This window comes from Myotis nattereri (assembly GCF_964212035.1).
Source record: "Myotis nattereri genome assembly, chromosome: 7".
Taxonomy (NCBI): Eukaryota; Metazoa; Chordata; class Mammalia; order Chiroptera; family Vespertilionidae; genus Myotis; species Myotis nattereri.
The window spans coordinates 2,700,737-2,717,757 of NC_138082.1; the positions used below are offsets into that span (position 1 = coordinate 2,700,737).

Sequence of the window (17,021 nt, forward strand, 5' to 3'; positions counted from 1 at the left end):
ATTTTTGTGCACCGGGCCTCTAGTATATTAAATAATTTGAGTTAACATGACATGACACTCATGATTTATTATAGTTATTTTGCATGTCTACCTCCCCTGTTATAAATTACTAGCTCATAGAGGTAAGGACTATATTTTTTTTTTCTTTTTTTTTTGTGTCCCTGTACCTAACCAGTCCTGCTACATAAAAGGTGAGTAAATGGTATATAAATAGTGTATAGATGGTGAATAAAATTTTGTTGGAGCAAATGAATACATTTTTGTGTTTCCTAATTATCAGATATTTACATTATTTCAAGTATTACAGTATTAGAATACTAATATATTTTTGTAGGAAAAGAAACCTACCCTTTTCATGTATATAATTATCTATATATATATAAAAGCCCAGCGACTGGACCGGCGGAATGACCAGAATGGCTGGTAGCTATGACGTGCACTGCAGAAGCCAATCAGCCCCCAATACCCCTGATTGGGGGTGGGGCTGGCTGGACAATTGCCCTCTGCCCCTCCCCTCTGCCGGCCTGGCCTGATGGGCCCCCATTAGGGGGGGCCAGCCAGACCCCACCCATGTATGAATTCGTGCACTGGGCTTCTAGTATCTTATAAAATTCTTATAAAAACTCTGTGTATTAACTACTACTATTCCCATTATACAAATAATAAGGTTCTGAGAACTTGCCCAAAGGCATGTAATTTGTAAATAGGGGAGCTGAGATTGGAATTCAGATCTTTCTGACTCAAACCCGTTCAAGATCTTTCCTACATGCCAGTGACTCTCATAATGTTTGGGTACATCATCATAATTTAAGGAGTTTGTTAAAACAGCTACTGGGCCCCAGAATTTCAGATTCTCAGTGGGACCAAAAAATTTTCATTTCTAACAGATTTCTAGTTGATGCTGAGAATGGCTATTCTGTACCATATGGAACCTGTTTTTAAATATAAGCTTTATAAACATGAAAAAAATTATTAAACCCAAAGAAAGGCAATTTATTTTTCTTGGACATTTTCTATATTCACTTTAGTCTGATTCTATTACAACTAATAGTAATTAAATAGTACTAGATAATTATATCGAATGTATTTCACTTAAGAATCTTAGGCAGACAAACATCTTGTTCTTAAAGTTCTCTGGAAGGAAAATATCTTTGCCATCATTATTCTGAACTCTATTTCAGGTAAAGTTTTTATCTCTATTTCATTTATCTCTTCTGGAGAATTTTCTTGTCCTTTCATTTGGGGGTTGTTTCTTTGTCTCCTCATTTTGGCTGCCTATTTGGGTTTGTGACTATGTATTAGGCAGATCTGCTACACCTCTCAGTCTCTAGTGCAGAACAGTGTCAAACACTGTTTCTGACTAATTATATTAGGCAAAGACTCAAAGCCTCCAGAGACCACCTCTGCCTGCAGACTGACTGGATTCAGTCTTGATTAACCCTTAGGCAATCATCCTCAGGTGTGGTGAGAGTTTTTCCAACAGGGTGGGGCAATTGCTTCTGCCTGGAGGCTAATTGTTATTTTCAGTCTCCTAATGGACCTCAGAAACTCCACTCCAGGGCCACAGACAATAGGGTGAGTCAACTGTCTTCTCCCCAGGCAAAACCACTGGTCTCTATGTGGTTTTGGAAAACAGTTTTTAAAAGTCATGTTATGCAAGGGGGAGGGAGATCAATGGGGGAAAAAGGAGACATATGTAATACTATATATAATATTTTAAGCAATAAAGAATTTTTTTTAAATGTCACGTTATAAAGCCAACAGAAGTCCTCTTACAAAAGTAAATGAAAGTACACATTTTTAACTGGTTATGTATTTTAATCCCTTGAGATTTATCAGCTTCTTTTTGTTTGCTTTGTAGAGTTTTTAAATAACTGTGTTGCTGTAGAAAATAAGGCCTGTTTTATTATGGTTTCATGCAATAGTAACTATACTGGCTAGGAATGTTTTCCTAATTAGTTAAGCAGATAATATTTTTTGAAACATTTAAGTGGATCTTTGTGTTCTTTTTCTCAGATGACTAGAGTTCTTATTTATATTTAAAGTTTTGCATTTCTGTAGTTAATGATTTTCTATAAAAAATAGACCAGCTATTCCCTGGATAATTTAATTTTAAATTGGAAAGAGCTGAGGAACTAAATTTGGATGTCTCCCCCAATACCTTTCATATATATTTTATCTAAAAAGTACTGGCATAAAAGTATTAAATAATTTTAGACTATTAAAAAGATATGATACCATTTTAAATACCGGAGTCTTTATAAATGTAGGAAGATTTTTTTCCCTTTAAAATTTGCATCTATGGCCATACACATAAAACTTTGTGAAGTTAAGTTTATCATAGAAGTTTAGTACCAAATTTAGAATGTAGCATTCATAGAAAGTGTGATCACTTTAGGAATTTAGATTTTTTTGTTATGTATACATATTTTTAGTATTAGCTAAGAGTGCTAAGCTATGAATTGAGGGTTTTTTCCCTTGATTTTTCAAATTAAAAACTCACTGAGATTGCCAAATTAGGTGTATTTTCTCAGCAGTTTCCTGTTAGGTAACTATGCAGAAAGAAATTTAAAGTTGTAATGTAAATATTTAAACTCGTTATTGAACAAGTAGTTAAAGGGATAAAGTATTAAAAATCAGGTTGAATAATGGTAATTGCCAGACTCTTGGTGGGTGTTGTTTTTGATGGTTATGGTGTTATTTTGTTTGAGAGATTACATGTACAAAGGTATTTGTAATTTAGAAGAACTTTCTTTAGTCAAGTTTAAACATAAATTTAAACATAAATACCTATGATACTGAAGCAATTCAAGAGAACCTTAAAGATGAAACTGATTTTACAGTTGAATCTGAGTCCTGGGAAAATGAGGGACTTGCCCATTGTACCATAACTAGGAGTTAGTAGACTTAAGGAATTAAACTCTTCCTTAAGATTAAGTTTCCATAAGAGGTACATAAATGACAATGTTATTTCACTTGTGTTTCTGTTTCTAAATGTTGTAACAGTTTAATGTCTTAAGATGCTAAAAGTATTTTTTAACTTTGTGTAGGAGAATTATGGATTTGATAAAATTGAAGTGAGAGACAACGGTGAAGGTATCAAGGCCACTGATGCACCTGTGATGGCAATGAAGTACTACACCTCGAAAATAAATAGTCATGAAGATCTTGAAAATTTGACAACTTACGGTTTTCGTGGTGAAGCCTTGGGATCAATTTGTTGTGTAGCTGAGGTAAGGTAATTTATACTATTTTAGTGATTTTATAATTACAGAATATTAGAAGTGAGACAAAACTAAGCCAGCATTATTTATGTGTGTGTGCGTGCATGGGTGCGTGTGTGCGCGCGTGTGTGTGTGTGTGTGTGCGTGTGTCTGTAAGTAAAGGACCCCAGCTAGGTATTCATTTATTCTTTTTTCTCTGTAATGTGATGCCTAAGAAAGAAAAATTATGGGTGGTGGAGGTGGAGCAGTGGTTCCCAATGTGGGGCACATGCCCCACAGGGGGAGCAATTTCAATTTTAAGGAGGGCAATTCAAGAAGGAGTTAACAGTGAATTTTTGGCATTTCTTATGGTTCTAGGGGCTTCATATAAATATATATTGTGACATAATTATGCATTTCAGTTCTCTATTATATGTTTTAAAACTTTATTTGCCATTTTTTCATATCACTTCATATTATTATTTTTTTTAACAATTTCTTAGTGATTTCTTTCTCAGTACTTCAACTGTCCTTTCATTCTTTTATTTTTCTCTTTCATGTTCTTTGAAAGCTTGTTTAGACCAAGTTAATGGCCTTTTAGGCTTCCTCCACATGAACAGTTCACTTTTTGAATAATAAGAATTATATGTCACGGGTGGGGGGGGAGGCATCACCATTTTAGAGATGCTTAGGAGGGGCGTGGCCAAAACGAGGTTGGGAAGCACTGAGGTGGAGTTTGGAGTGGCTGGCATTGCTCCTCAGCATAGAGGACTATGAGCCCTTGCTCAAAAGCCAGGTGTTCAAACATCACTAACAGAGGGAAGACCTTGTGATTCCTCAAGTGCATGCTGCTTAAAACTTCTTTCCCAAACTAGCACAGCCCATGCTTCTGTGATTTTTCTCAGCACTTACTTTAAGTTCACTGAGACTCCAAAGAGTAGAGAAGAGTAACTTACAATTGGGCAATGCCCATCATTTTCCCCAGAGACTGTATATGGGAACCTAGAGCCCGAGGATCTTGCAGAAAACCTTATAAAGTGGGGTGGGATTTGTACCAGAGAACTTCTGAAGCTCCCGGTACTACTACTATTGGTTAAGTTCTCAGTGGCTATTTTAGAAGTCATATAATTTTACTTTATGATAATAAAGTGATAACATAAGTATTTGATTTTTTTAGCTGTTGTCCAAATTTGGCAGGTAGTCTTTAAGCTTTATTTTGGCAGAGTATTGTTGAAAAGTATATAATTTAGTGTTTCATTATTTTTTGAGATGTATATAACCTTTGAGAACGGAAATCAGTCACTATTAGCTTTGTCTGCTAGGTGGCAGCACTATACTTACACATAGGCCATATGATTTATCCACATGGACACTGCAGTTCTGATTTTAGATGGCTGTTTTGCAAGCTCTTATCCAGTAGCACTCTCTGTTTTTTTTCTTTATTTGATTACTTGAACCTACTTGATATCTGTTTATCATTTTGTCTTTTGTTTCAGTTTTTGAGGCATTTGAATGCCTTGAACATAAATACTTAAATAAATTTGCTCATCAGAATTACAAAAGGAGTAAAAGAATTGTCAAAGTATCGTAATAATAGACAGTTATAAACTTGCACACATGCACACACATCACAATGAATTTTTACGTATGTGAACTGCAGATCTAGACCATTGTCAGCACTCCTGAATGTTCTTTAATGCCCCTCCCAGGCTGTACTCCTCAAAGCAATCGCTATTCTGACCTATATCAACATAGTTCTTCTACCTATTTGTGAACTTGATCTAAATGGAATCTTACAATATGTATTATTTTTGCCACAGGTTTTTTTGTTGTTGTTGTGCCTGAAAGCCAAAGGAAATACAGAACTTTGGTGGTAGTAGTAATAGACCCTAGTCACTGCCAGATCCCCCCCGTCAGGCTGAGCACTGATTCTCCCAGCTCCCAAGAGCATTGCTGACTGCGTGCTCACAGCAGTCTCCCTCTGAGGCTGCCCTTGCCTCAGCTGAAGAGAGGTACCTAAACCATGCAGGGCACCTGCATCAGTGATTGGTTGACAAGGGGTTGTCAAGGCCCTATTTCAACTCACAGCTCCACCAGCCATGCTGTCTGCTCCAGAGTGGCCCGTGGGCCCCCAAGGCCTGTGCCTGTGCGCAGCCCACTTCTCTTTCTGCCCTGCCCCCACAGAAGGTCATCCTGGGAGCACTCCTGATAAGTGTCCTTCTCACTAGTCTCCGTCTGCATCTGCGTCCTGTGTCAGCCACCCCACAGTGAGGGTTCATGGCTCCATCTCCTAATACTGACAAGGAAACAGGTCTTGTGAAGACCAAGTGCCAGTTCTCACCCCAACTTCAAAACACAGTCTAATAACCAGTCAGCTGATTTCATTGTCTGAATGCAGTGTGCTGTGCGAAGTTTACTTCAGAGGAACTGTGCATAGAGAACTAAATGGAACATGAAAATTATAGCCTCTTTAGGGATACATAATGTGTTAATGATGAAACCAATAATTTAGTTCCAATGTCATGCTTCCCAGTGCTGAGTATTCCACAGTAGGTTATGCTGCCTTCTTATTAAGGTGGTTAAAAAGCCATTTATAAGTGTAAAAGTATCTCATCTATACTAATAAAAGGGTAATATGCTAATTCGATCAGATAGACGAGACGTCCTTCTGGACAAAGCCACGGTCGCAGGGCTCAGGCAGAGGCGGTTAGGGGCAATCAGGCAGGCAGGCAGGCAGAACAGTTAGGGGCGATCACGCAGGCAGGCAGAGTGGTTAGGAGAGATCAGGCAGGCAGGCGAGCAGTTAGGGGCAATCAGGCAGGCAGGCAGAACAGTTAGGGGCAATCAGGCAGGCAGGCAGAGTGGTTAGGAGAGATCAGGCAGGCAGGTGAGCAGTTAGGGGCAATCAGGCAGGCAGGCAGAACAGTTAGGGGCAATCAATCAGGCAGGCAGGCAGGCGAGCAGTTAGGGGTGATCAGGCAGGTAGGCAGAGTGGTTAGGGGCGATCAGGCAGGCAGGCAGGCAGGCCAGTGGTTAGGAGCCAGCGGTCCCAGATTGCAAGAGGGTGCAGGCCAGGCTGAGCCCCCACCACACACACACACGAATTTCGGGCCTCTAGTATTTAAATAGTAAATATCCAGTAAATAGTAAATAGTAAAAAAAAAATAGTAAATATCTAGTATTTAAATAGTAAAAAAAAAAAAAAAAATATCCAGGCCTGCAGTGTAAGCTCAAAAGATAGGTTGTCAAGGAGAAGTCAAGTTGAAACTTACATGGGAAGGTTCTGAATAGTGTTTCAGAAGTACAAAAAGCAATAGATGCTTGTTAAGGTCAATTGCATTAAAAAATAAATGAAGTTATTCAGGAAGACTTAATGATTGCCTTTTGGGGGGGAAATCACTTCTTAAATTTAATGACTATTCTTCACTCAGAATTGAAGTTTCATTTATAGAAGTTGCTTATTTATTTTAAGGTTCCAATTTATTTTGAAAAATTTTGGATAGAGATTGCAGTTATTATATTATTATATTATTGCAGAAATTTAGATTTTGTTATTTTATCTGCCAAACTAACTAATGCAGATAATTTTAAAGTCATACAGCTGTAAATGATCTCAGGCTCATTAGATTAATAATACAGGGTGGGGCAAAAGTAGGTTTACAGTTGTATGTGAAAGAGTTTATTCTTGTATTATTATTTATTAATTACTGCTGTTTTCCATATGAACAACTATAAACTTTCTTTTGCCCCATCTTGTATGTAATTAGGATAATGTTTTGCACAATATTAAACAGCTATTTCCCAAAACTCCAGTTATTGAAATTATTTTTTGTTAGGTTATTTTAAAGATGTTAATTTTAGCCCTGGCCAGGTGGCTCAGTTGGTTGGAGCATTGTCCTGTACACCAAAAAGATTGTTAGTTCCATTCCCCGTCAGGAAATCATACCTAGGTTGTGAGTTTTATTCCTGGTTGGAGCATGTACGGGAGGCAACCGATTGATGTTTCTCCCTTTACATCAATGTTTCTCTCTCTCTCCCCCTCCCCCCTTTCTCCCTCCCCTCAACCTTCTCCTCTCTCTCTAAAATCAATAAACATATCCTCAGGTAAGAATAAAAAAATTAAAGTAATAATGTTAATTTTAGTTATAGAAAGAAAAAAGTATACTTTCAGCAAAATTGGCTGGAGAAATTTAAAATACATCTAATCCTATATTCTTTATGCACGTTAAAAGAATGGGCAGTTTTTTACTTTGTCAATAATAAAATGACTTTCAATCTTAGAATTAAACAGTCCGAAGGAGTAAAACATTGTCTTTATATCTACAGAGTATCCTATTGGTATTTTCAAATGGATTACTGATTCCATAACCATTAATGTATCAATGACTGGCACAAATTGACTGATAATGATTTTCTTTAAATGAAATCATCAAGCATAACTTCTCTTGAAATACATTATTGTTTGTAGAGTAGTAATTTTGGTATATTTGTCATTTCTCAATGTTAAATTCCTGGTCCTAATTACTAAGCACACCGAATGGAATGAGCTAGAGAGTGAAAATCCTATTTTGACCTGTTCATACAATTTTTATGAAGACTGTATATATTGTTCCTGTAACATAATAAAATATAAAAAATACTATATTTCTGTATAAGTAGATATTTTACAGGCATTATATTAAAAATGATCTTTTTCCCCTCCAAAGAAATGTTTAAGAAACTCATATAAGTTTTTTTTTTTAAACTGGATTTTAAATGGAGGCTAAATTATATCTCAGTTTTGGGAAGACTACAGAACAGATTTGTTTTCTTAAAATCAGAACAAACTCTGAACTAGGAATCAGAAACCTAATTCTCATTCCCAAGTGTTTGAATAAGAGACGTGGTTGGCCAAAGGCATAAAACAGGTTAACTTTTCTGAGTGCCTTTTTATTTTTTTAGTCTATAAAGTGATGATGATAATTTGAGGGTCAAAGGAGATAATGCATATTAAAGTGTCCTGAATATTGTCACGTGCCATGCAGTGGAAGTTCGTTTTCTCTGGTCTTGAATGTGGAACGTGGTAGCAGCTGTATCACATAGGTGATGAGATCACCAGTCTTCCTCATTCCCTTGTTGGCAAGCAGTACTTCACATCAACTTCCAAAGTTTATGTAAACTCCTCAATATTTTGGGAAAATCCTTTCTAAAATTTTATAGCCATTCCTAGGAAAATTCCTTCTAATTTTCACCAAAGGCCTTTATTTTGTTGCATAAATTCATGTTTTTTCCTTTTGGTTTTCCTTCAGAAGAATTAGAATTGCCAGCCATGCTCTGCATAATACTCCTGTTTATTGATTTATTCAGCCAACATTTCTTAAAGAAGTTACAGCGTGCTGGGTATTATTCTGATCTATCAAGTTCACCAAACATAATTTTGTGATGAGCTAATACGGGATCTGTAGACTTGGTACAGTTTTAGGTTACATTAACCCTCCATGGCTTACGGGGACGGAATGGAGCTAAGTTGTTCTGTGTTGAAGATGGAGGTTGAGACTCCCTTTTAGCGGCCCACTCAGCTGTAAACGGCCCGAGGAGGCCCCTGCTGTCATCTGAGGATTCCTGCCTCCGGCTCCGTGGAGTAGGCGCCTTCTGTGTCCTTTCGAGCGCGGGGGGAGAGCTGTAGTTAGAACAGGCACAGGAATTTTTGAAGATTCTGCTTCCTAAAAACAACCTCCTCACAGGTGATAGAACCCTGTTGAAAATGAAAAAGTCAGAGGCCAGATCCGCCTGTTGCTTTCCTCCCACAGTGCAGTCTCTGGGAGAGGGTTCTGACGTCAGCGTGCGTCTGTCAGCGTCCGGCTCTGCACGCTGCCACGCGCACAGTAGGAGAAAGACATGTCGGCCATCCAGGCAGAGCCCGCGTTTCAGCTGAATCACGAGGACCATTTGCTTTAGTTTTCAGATCCATGTTCCTGTGTGGCATTCTTCCAAAAGTTAGTAAAAAATAGAAACACAATTTATGACATAATTACCTTAAATGAATTTTTGTCAAGTGAGGATTTCTTTGCATGAATTACCAGGATATATTCTAAGTTTTTAATTTACATTTTATCTAAAACATTGAGAAAAATTGTGCTTATCTAAACTGTAAATGCTTTTTTGTAACTTTAGCTTTGTAATAGTACTATAATTTCTTGAAACTCAGTAACTGAACCAGAATTAGTTTTTAATAACTGGTAAGTAATAAACCGCTAAAGTCCTCTAAGAACTTCTAAAACTTTTCCTTTTATAATAAACTTCTTTTAAAATTATTTGAATAAATTTTTTAAATTTTTTTTATTAACATCACTAGATTGATTCACTGCCACAGTTCCTCAGTATCTCCAGGAAAAGGCACCAGTAATAATTTGTAATATTCGAGATGCTTCTGCGGTGGAGTTACTGCGGGTTCAAATGCTAGCTACTGGACTGCTAACACATTCTGAACCTGTGCCTGGTCCAAGAAAAGGGTTCTTGCCCAGGACACAGGGTCATATGATGAAATGAACTCTTGAAATACAATTCCTTCCTCTGAAGAACACACTGTATTTCATGAATTGGTGAAACATGCTTATGCATTTTATCCTGCACTGTCTTCAGTAGTGAACTGCAGAGTATTTCCTATCTAAATAATTTTTCATAGTACCCTGAACATTCTAATTTTTTAAATGTTAATGTTGGAAATAATATTGTGTTCTATTTTTTTACTTTAACATAAATGTTACATTATGACCTCGTAGGTCCTATTTTACCTTTTAATACTTCAATTTATTCATCAAGGTTGGAGTATATTTACTATTCATTAATGTTTTGAAGATGAACAAGCTAATATCTGTGAAGTACTTTGACGTAGTTGAAGCGAAAACCCGTGTAACCTTATAAAGTATTAGCATCATCTTCATCTTATCATCACCCTCCCCTTAAAGATGATAGTGTAATTTATTCAGGACCATCGAGCAAGCCACTGGCAGAGTTAGTACTAGAACTCAGAGTTCCAGGGCTGCCTTTGCTCAGTGACACCAACTTTAGGTCAGGTGGCTAGCTCTTTGGAGAATAGAAATAGAATTCAGTTGACCTTGGCATTTTGGAGAAGTGGTTGGTTAAATGTAGAATTGTTTTTAAAGAGACAATCAGAGTAATTAGAGACAAAGAAAATCTCTAGCAGTCTGTCTTCTTTATTTTGACAGCCTTTACTAGAAGAAATCACTTTTGGGCACAGTGGAGTTGTGACATAGCAGGAAAATTAAGATTAGTTATCAGGAAAAATTTTAAATTATACAACTTTTGAACCATGGAATATATTTTTAGAAGAAGTAAAATAATTGTTTTAGATTATTAGAGAAGAGTTATCACAGAAGTAGCAGCTTTGAAGCAATTCTCCTAATAAGGATTTTATAGATGTCACCCTCAGAGACAATCTAGTAGACTGAACTAGTACTGACACTAGAGAAGCTGTACTGTTTTCGTTGTGACTTTGCAATTGCTTGCAGGATACCCACATGTGCCACAGAACCTTGTAGCCTACAGTAAGTCAGTGCATGGCTAGTACAGGGTGACGGAACCATCAGATATAGACTCAACTGGACCTAGTTGACTTCCAGCAACGGACCTGGATCTTCGTGGCTTTTTCCTTAATTATATAGATTTATCTCTCTATATATAAAAGCCTATTATGCAAATTGTCCCCTCAGGAGTTCGATTGCTCACTATGACGCGTGCTGACCACTAGGGGGCAGCTCGGAATGAAGGAAGGCCCCGATTAGCCCTGATTGCTGGCCAGGCCTAGGGACCCTACCCATGTACAAATTCTGTGCACCAGGCCTCTAGTTTTGTACTCAGTCTAAGGATGGCCAAAAAAGATTGCTTCCAGTTTTGGGTTGGCATTGTTCACCAGAAACGTGAGGAGGCTACCCTTTTCTGAATCCACCTGCTTTACTTGCCAGCATCCCCACTCCCCACCTATAGCATTTTCTGGCAGGGATATGGCTCACTGTTGTTATACTCACCTACTGACCTCACAAGATAAGTACACAGAAAGCTGAGGGAGAGTGCAGACCTTCTTAAGTTTATATTTCTATGACTGTAACATCTTAGGAAATGTTTCATACTGAATTAAATCCTTTTTTATACTTACATGTTTTAATGCTAAATTTTTTTAAATAATAAAATTACATTTAAACAGTGAGTTCAAAGCTTGGGTTTAAGAAAAGATTGGCCATACATATGTGTGTTGATTTGTGTTTATTCTTTTGAACCATTAACTTGAAATACAGAAGTGCAGGAAATGATCACTATACAAAAGGATTATTTACCAACAAATTTATGTGAGTAGTCTGTTAAAAAACAAATTTCCTTAATGCATTTGAAGTATTTCATTTTACAGGCGTAAGTCACATAATACATATAATAAAAATAGCCATGTCAGGTATTCCGATTTATATATGATTGTTTTATGTAGAGCAAAATATTAAAAAATGAATAATTAAACGTAAAAATTTATAAACTGACCTATTGCTTATTAGTATAACTCTAAGGAATATTATAAAAGAAGTGGTTATAAGAATTTATTAAGTAAAACTATTTTTAATCTTAAGTGAATATATGATAATTATTTTAAATATGGCTTGAGAATGAGCCCTCTGCAAAAATCATAATTTTATTAGATTTTTTTTTTATTCCAGGTTTTAATTACAACTAGGACAGCTGCTGATAATTTTAGCACCCAGTATGTTTTAGATGGCAGTGGCCACATAATTTCTCAAAAACCTTCACATCTTGGTCAAGGTAAGAGAGTAGCTTTGTAACATGCGTTGCCTTTTCTGTCTTAATAGTTTAGTTATTAAAAATTCTTGTTCCTAAAATTTAAATATATTGATTGCTTCGGGTTTGGTCCTGATAATAGCTAGTTAACTTCCAAGTGAACATTCAGCCTGTGCGTTAGCCACCAGTCTCTTAAATACTTGGAATTGGTCTCAAGAGGATCTGTGTGAAAGACTTTGGACAGCAACATGGATGAGTTACTCCTCTGTAAAAACTGTCAGAGCACTGTTTCACTCTTGCTGGATTACTATTGACTCTTTTATACATGAAGGATAATATTTTATTGAAATGCCTAAAACATTGATTTAGTAATCAAACTAATAAACCATACCCTCAAGGTATGATTAAACCAATAATTTAAAATATATTTACTTACAGAGATCTTAAAAAATGTACACAGTGGATAGAACAGTGTTCCCCTCACTGTTTCAATTATCAACTCATTACTCATGTTTCATCTAATACCTCACCCACTGCCTCCCTTTTTGTATCATTTAAATCAAGTAAATATATTAATTATTGCTATTGGTCATTTAGTTTTTTTCTTTTTTGGGGTTTTTTATTTTCTCTAATGATTAAGGTATTACACAGGGGTCCTCAAACTTTTTAAGCAGGGGGCCAGTTCACTGTCCCTCAGACCGCTGGAGGGCCGGACTATAGTTTAAAAAAAAACTATGAACAAATTCCTATGCACACTGCACATATCTTATTTTGAAGTAAAAAAACAAATACAATATTTGAATTTGCATGTGGCCCGCAGGCCGTAGTTTGAGGACCCCTGGTATTACATATGTGTCCTTATCCCCCCATTGTCCCCACCCCCCACCTCCCCACTCATGCCCTCACCCCCCTGGTGTCTGTGTCCATTTGTTATGCTTATATGCATGCATACAAGTCCTTTGGTTGATCTCTCCTCCTTCCCCCCACCCTCCCCTGCCTTCCATGTGGGGTTTGACGGTCTGATTGATGCTTCTGTCTCTGGATCTGCTTTTGTTCATCAGTTTATGTTGTTCATTATATTCCACAAATGAGTGAGATCATGTGATATTTTTCTTTCTCCAACTGACTTATTTCACTTAGCATAATGCTCTCCAGGTCCAGCCATGCTGTTGCAAATGGTAGGCGTTCCTTCCTTTTTATAGCAGCGCAGTATTCCATTGTGTAGATGTACCACAGTTTTCTAATCCATTCATCTACATAGGGGTGCATATATCCTTTCTGATTGGTGTTTCTGGTTTTCTTGGGATATATTTATTCCTAGAAGTGGGATCACTGGGTCAAATGGGAGCTCCATTTTTAGTTTTTTTTGAGGAAATTCCATACTGTTCTCCACAGTGGCTGCACCAGTCTGTCTGCATTCCCACCAGCAGTGCAGAAGGTGTCCTTTTTCTCCCCATCCTCACCAGCACTTGTCGTTTGTTGATTTGTTGATGATTGCCATTCTGACAGGTGTGAGATGGTACCACATTATCGTTTTGATTTGCATCTCTTGGATGATTAGTGACTTTGAGCATGTTTTCATGTGTCTCTTGGCTTTCTGAATGTCCTCTTTTGAAAAGTATCTATTTAGGTCTGTTGCCCATTTTTTGATTGGGTTGTTTATCTTCCTTCTGTTAAATTGTATCAGTTCCCTATAAATTTTGGAGATTAAACCCTTATCAGAGATAACATTGGCAAATATGTTCTCCCATGCAGTGGCCTTTCTTGTTGTTTTGTTGATGGTTTCTTTTGCTGTGCAGAAGATTTTATTTTGATGTAGTCCCATTTGTTTATTTTCTCTTTAGTTTCCATTGCCCTAGGACTGATGGTGAACCTATGACACCTCTGACACGCGAACTCATTTTTTTGTTGATTTTTCTTTGTTAAATGGCATTTAAATATATAAAATAAATATCAAAAATATGTCTTTGTTTTACTATGGTTGCAGATATCAAAAAATTTCTATATGTGACACGGCACCAGAGTTAAGTTAGGGTTTTTCAAAATGCTGACACGCCGAGCTCAAAAGGTTCGCCATCACTGCCCTAGGAGCTGTATCAGTAAAGATATTGCTTCGGCATATGTCTGAGATTTTGCTGCCTGTGGATTTCTCTAAGATTTTTATGGTTTCCCATCTTATGTTTAAGTCCTTTATCCATTTTGAGTTTATTTTTGTGTATGGTGTAAGTTGGTGGTCTAGTTTCATTTTTTTAGTGTTTTATACACTTACATAATTTCATTGTTTTTTAATCTTGTGTTTCTAAGTACCTCTACTATTTACTTCTAAGGGGAAAATAATCTCTTTAGGCTTGTGTTTCACATATTTCCTTTAATCTTTTTCATACTGCTAACTTCTAATAGGATGTTCAAGTTGAGAGAACGTTAAAGGTATGACCTCTTTAGAGTCATGTCCAAAAGAATTATTAGATCTGTAGAGGGACTTGTGTTTTTGTTGTTGTTTACCATTCTTCTCCAATTTGTATTGTAAATTCACTTTTAATTTTGTGGTCCCTCCCTATAATTTATCAGTCTTTTTTTTTTTTATGGTTTCTTCCTTCTAGGTTTTTTGTTTGTTTGTTTGTTTGTTTGTTTATTTCAGAGAGGAAGAGGGAGAGAGAGATAGAAACATCAATGATGAGAGAGAATCATTGATTGTCTGCCTCTTGCACGCCCCCTTCTGGGGATAGAGCCCACAATCCAGGCATGTGCCCTTGATCAGAATCGAATCCAGGACCCTTCAGTCTCCAGGCCGACGCTCTGTCCACTGAGCCAAACCAGCTAGGGCTCTTCCCTCCAGTTTTAATGTTAAATTATTGGATTTATTTTTTCAAATGTCTTGTCTTTCTTCATTGAAATTTATTTTCTTGTACCTTAACACTGATGCCAGATTCTCTCATTCTTTTTTTTTATATAAATCTCCAATTAGTTACTGTTAGATTTGCCCATTAAAAATTAACATTTTTGTATATACATGGAGTAAATAGAAACTTTTAAGAAAACACACTAACGTTTTTCTCATGTATTTAGATTAGGACAAAGAGAAGGCCTTTTAAAATATGGTTCCTCTCCAGAAATGCTCTGACCCCAGTTCTTAGAAGTTCAAATTAGGAAACCATTAGGAGTTATTTGAGTGGCTGGCTGTCCAGTAGAGTACTTTAAAGTAATCTAGTCACCTTATAAAACTTAAATGTATTTATTTTTATCTTACCTAGTAGCCAGTCTAATCTGGATGGCCAGTGACTTTGCATCACCCACATTTCTCATGCTTTCCTGTATTCATCTCCATGAGAACTATGAAGTAACAATTCTTAAATATGGAAACCTTCGGATCTTTGCCTGTTTTCTGATTGATTTTTCTTTTCTTGTTGACCTACATCTTCTACTTTTAGTGAGATCAGGTATGCATATGAAGGAATTTTTACAGGCAATTAATGAACCTGGTGTTCTTTTACAATATTTCTTTCACCTTAAGAAACAACATACTTGGAAAGTCAGTAGTTGCTAAACTAGTAGTAATTGCCTTTCATAGATCACTTTTTTCTCCAAAGTACAGTTTATTGGCTAGGAAAACAGCACAAAAATCAAGCTTATTGAAATCCACAAACACTTTCAAAAGCATTTTACATTTATATTGCCTTAGTGCTGATAGTTTTTGAGTGATTGAATCACGGACTCACATTTCACCAGCTGTCATTCAGCTTCCATTTAAATATTTTCTGTGTAAGATAAAACTACAGTTCAGCCATCTTAAGTAATACCTGTGCATTTAGGGTTCTCATAGATTAATTTCTGCTGTGGTGTAACAGCCGTACTTAGCAGTTACTCCTCATATCATCTAATAGGATGGCACCTGCAGATAGCCTAACTGTAGATGCAGGAACAAATTACAATTGAATCTTTTTTAAGCATTGGGAAATTTGTTACCCCTTTAAGAAACATATTTTAAAATGTTTAAAAATAGTTTACTGGAGATTCCAGTTCTGGTGTAGTTATTTGTTTTATGGATTAATTTAGCCATTTAAAATTATTTATGTGTTTAACAGTATGCCATTTATAATTACCCTTAGAAGACATTTAAAAAATTAATAAGAAATATAAAATTAAATCTTCAGCTTTTAAATTCTTTTTACTAAGTACTCTGACTAAATTATTTGTTTTAGTCATATCTTTTTTGTCATCACTTCTATTCTCTTTACTCTAGATAATCAGTATTAAGCTTCTAAATTTATTTGCCTTCCTAGAAAAATTCTTTTAACACCTTTTAATACTTCTTCTGCCTTAGGAATTTCTCACATGTCAAAAATAGTGTATTTAAAGTATTCTGATCAGGATATTTCCTTTCCCTACCCTGTTATTAGAGTAGAGCATCATGTTTTTTGTAAATCCCTGCTGTGTGTGATTGTACATATATACAAAGATTTTTTTAATTTTGAGAATGGAATTTTATTAAGTAGTTTAAGGAAATTGACATATGCAACAATCATACCTCTTTACATTAGGAACATAAATCACTGCCTATATAAGTGGCATAACATAGGCATCATGTAAAAATATAACAGGGAGCATATCACAGGCTGCAGTTTCATCCTGGTGTTTGTAGAATGTGCTAAAGTTAGAGAGCTGAACAGTTCTCTTGTAAAATATGATAGTATACTAGGGCCTCCTCCCTCTTGGCCAATATTACTTGGTACTTTTTTTTTAAGACTATATATTTCATTTGGAATCAGCAAAGTTTTCCGTCATTAAGTTTTATTCCAACACATCATTCTTGGCTTATTGGTAATTTTCAATTTACTCTGAGAGAATATTTTTAGCTGCTAAAGCAATTATTTATCAATTAACATATGTATTAGGTATATTGTGGTCTCTGATATGTAACATATTTTAAAAATCAGCATATTTTTTCCTTTCATAAACATATTTTGTCCTACTGATTTCTCCCTGCCTTCTTCCTTCACACCATCTATTCACAGCTACAGTATATGCCCTTATATTTGT

General features: G+C 36.2%; 1 protein-coding gene across 3 annotated transcripts in view; it reads left to right on the forward strand.

The window, feature by feature from the left end:
• The window catches only part of PMS1 (PMS1 homolog 1, mismatch repair system component), a 66,320-nt gene that overhangs the window by 4,790 nt on the left and 44,509 nt on the right, over positions 1–17,021 (forward strand). For all 3 annotated transcript variants that reach the window (XM_081095401.1, XM_081095400.1, XM_081095402.1), the window contains 3 exons: positions 3,051–3,233; positions 8,993–9,178; positions 11,906–12,008. In XM_081095401.1, the coding sequence (XP_080951527.1) occupies positions 3,051–3,233; positions 8,993–9,178; positions 11,906–12,008 (472 nt within the window). The remainder of the gene's footprint in view (positions 1–3,050; positions 3,234–8,992; positions 9,179–11,905; positions 12,009–17,021) is intronic.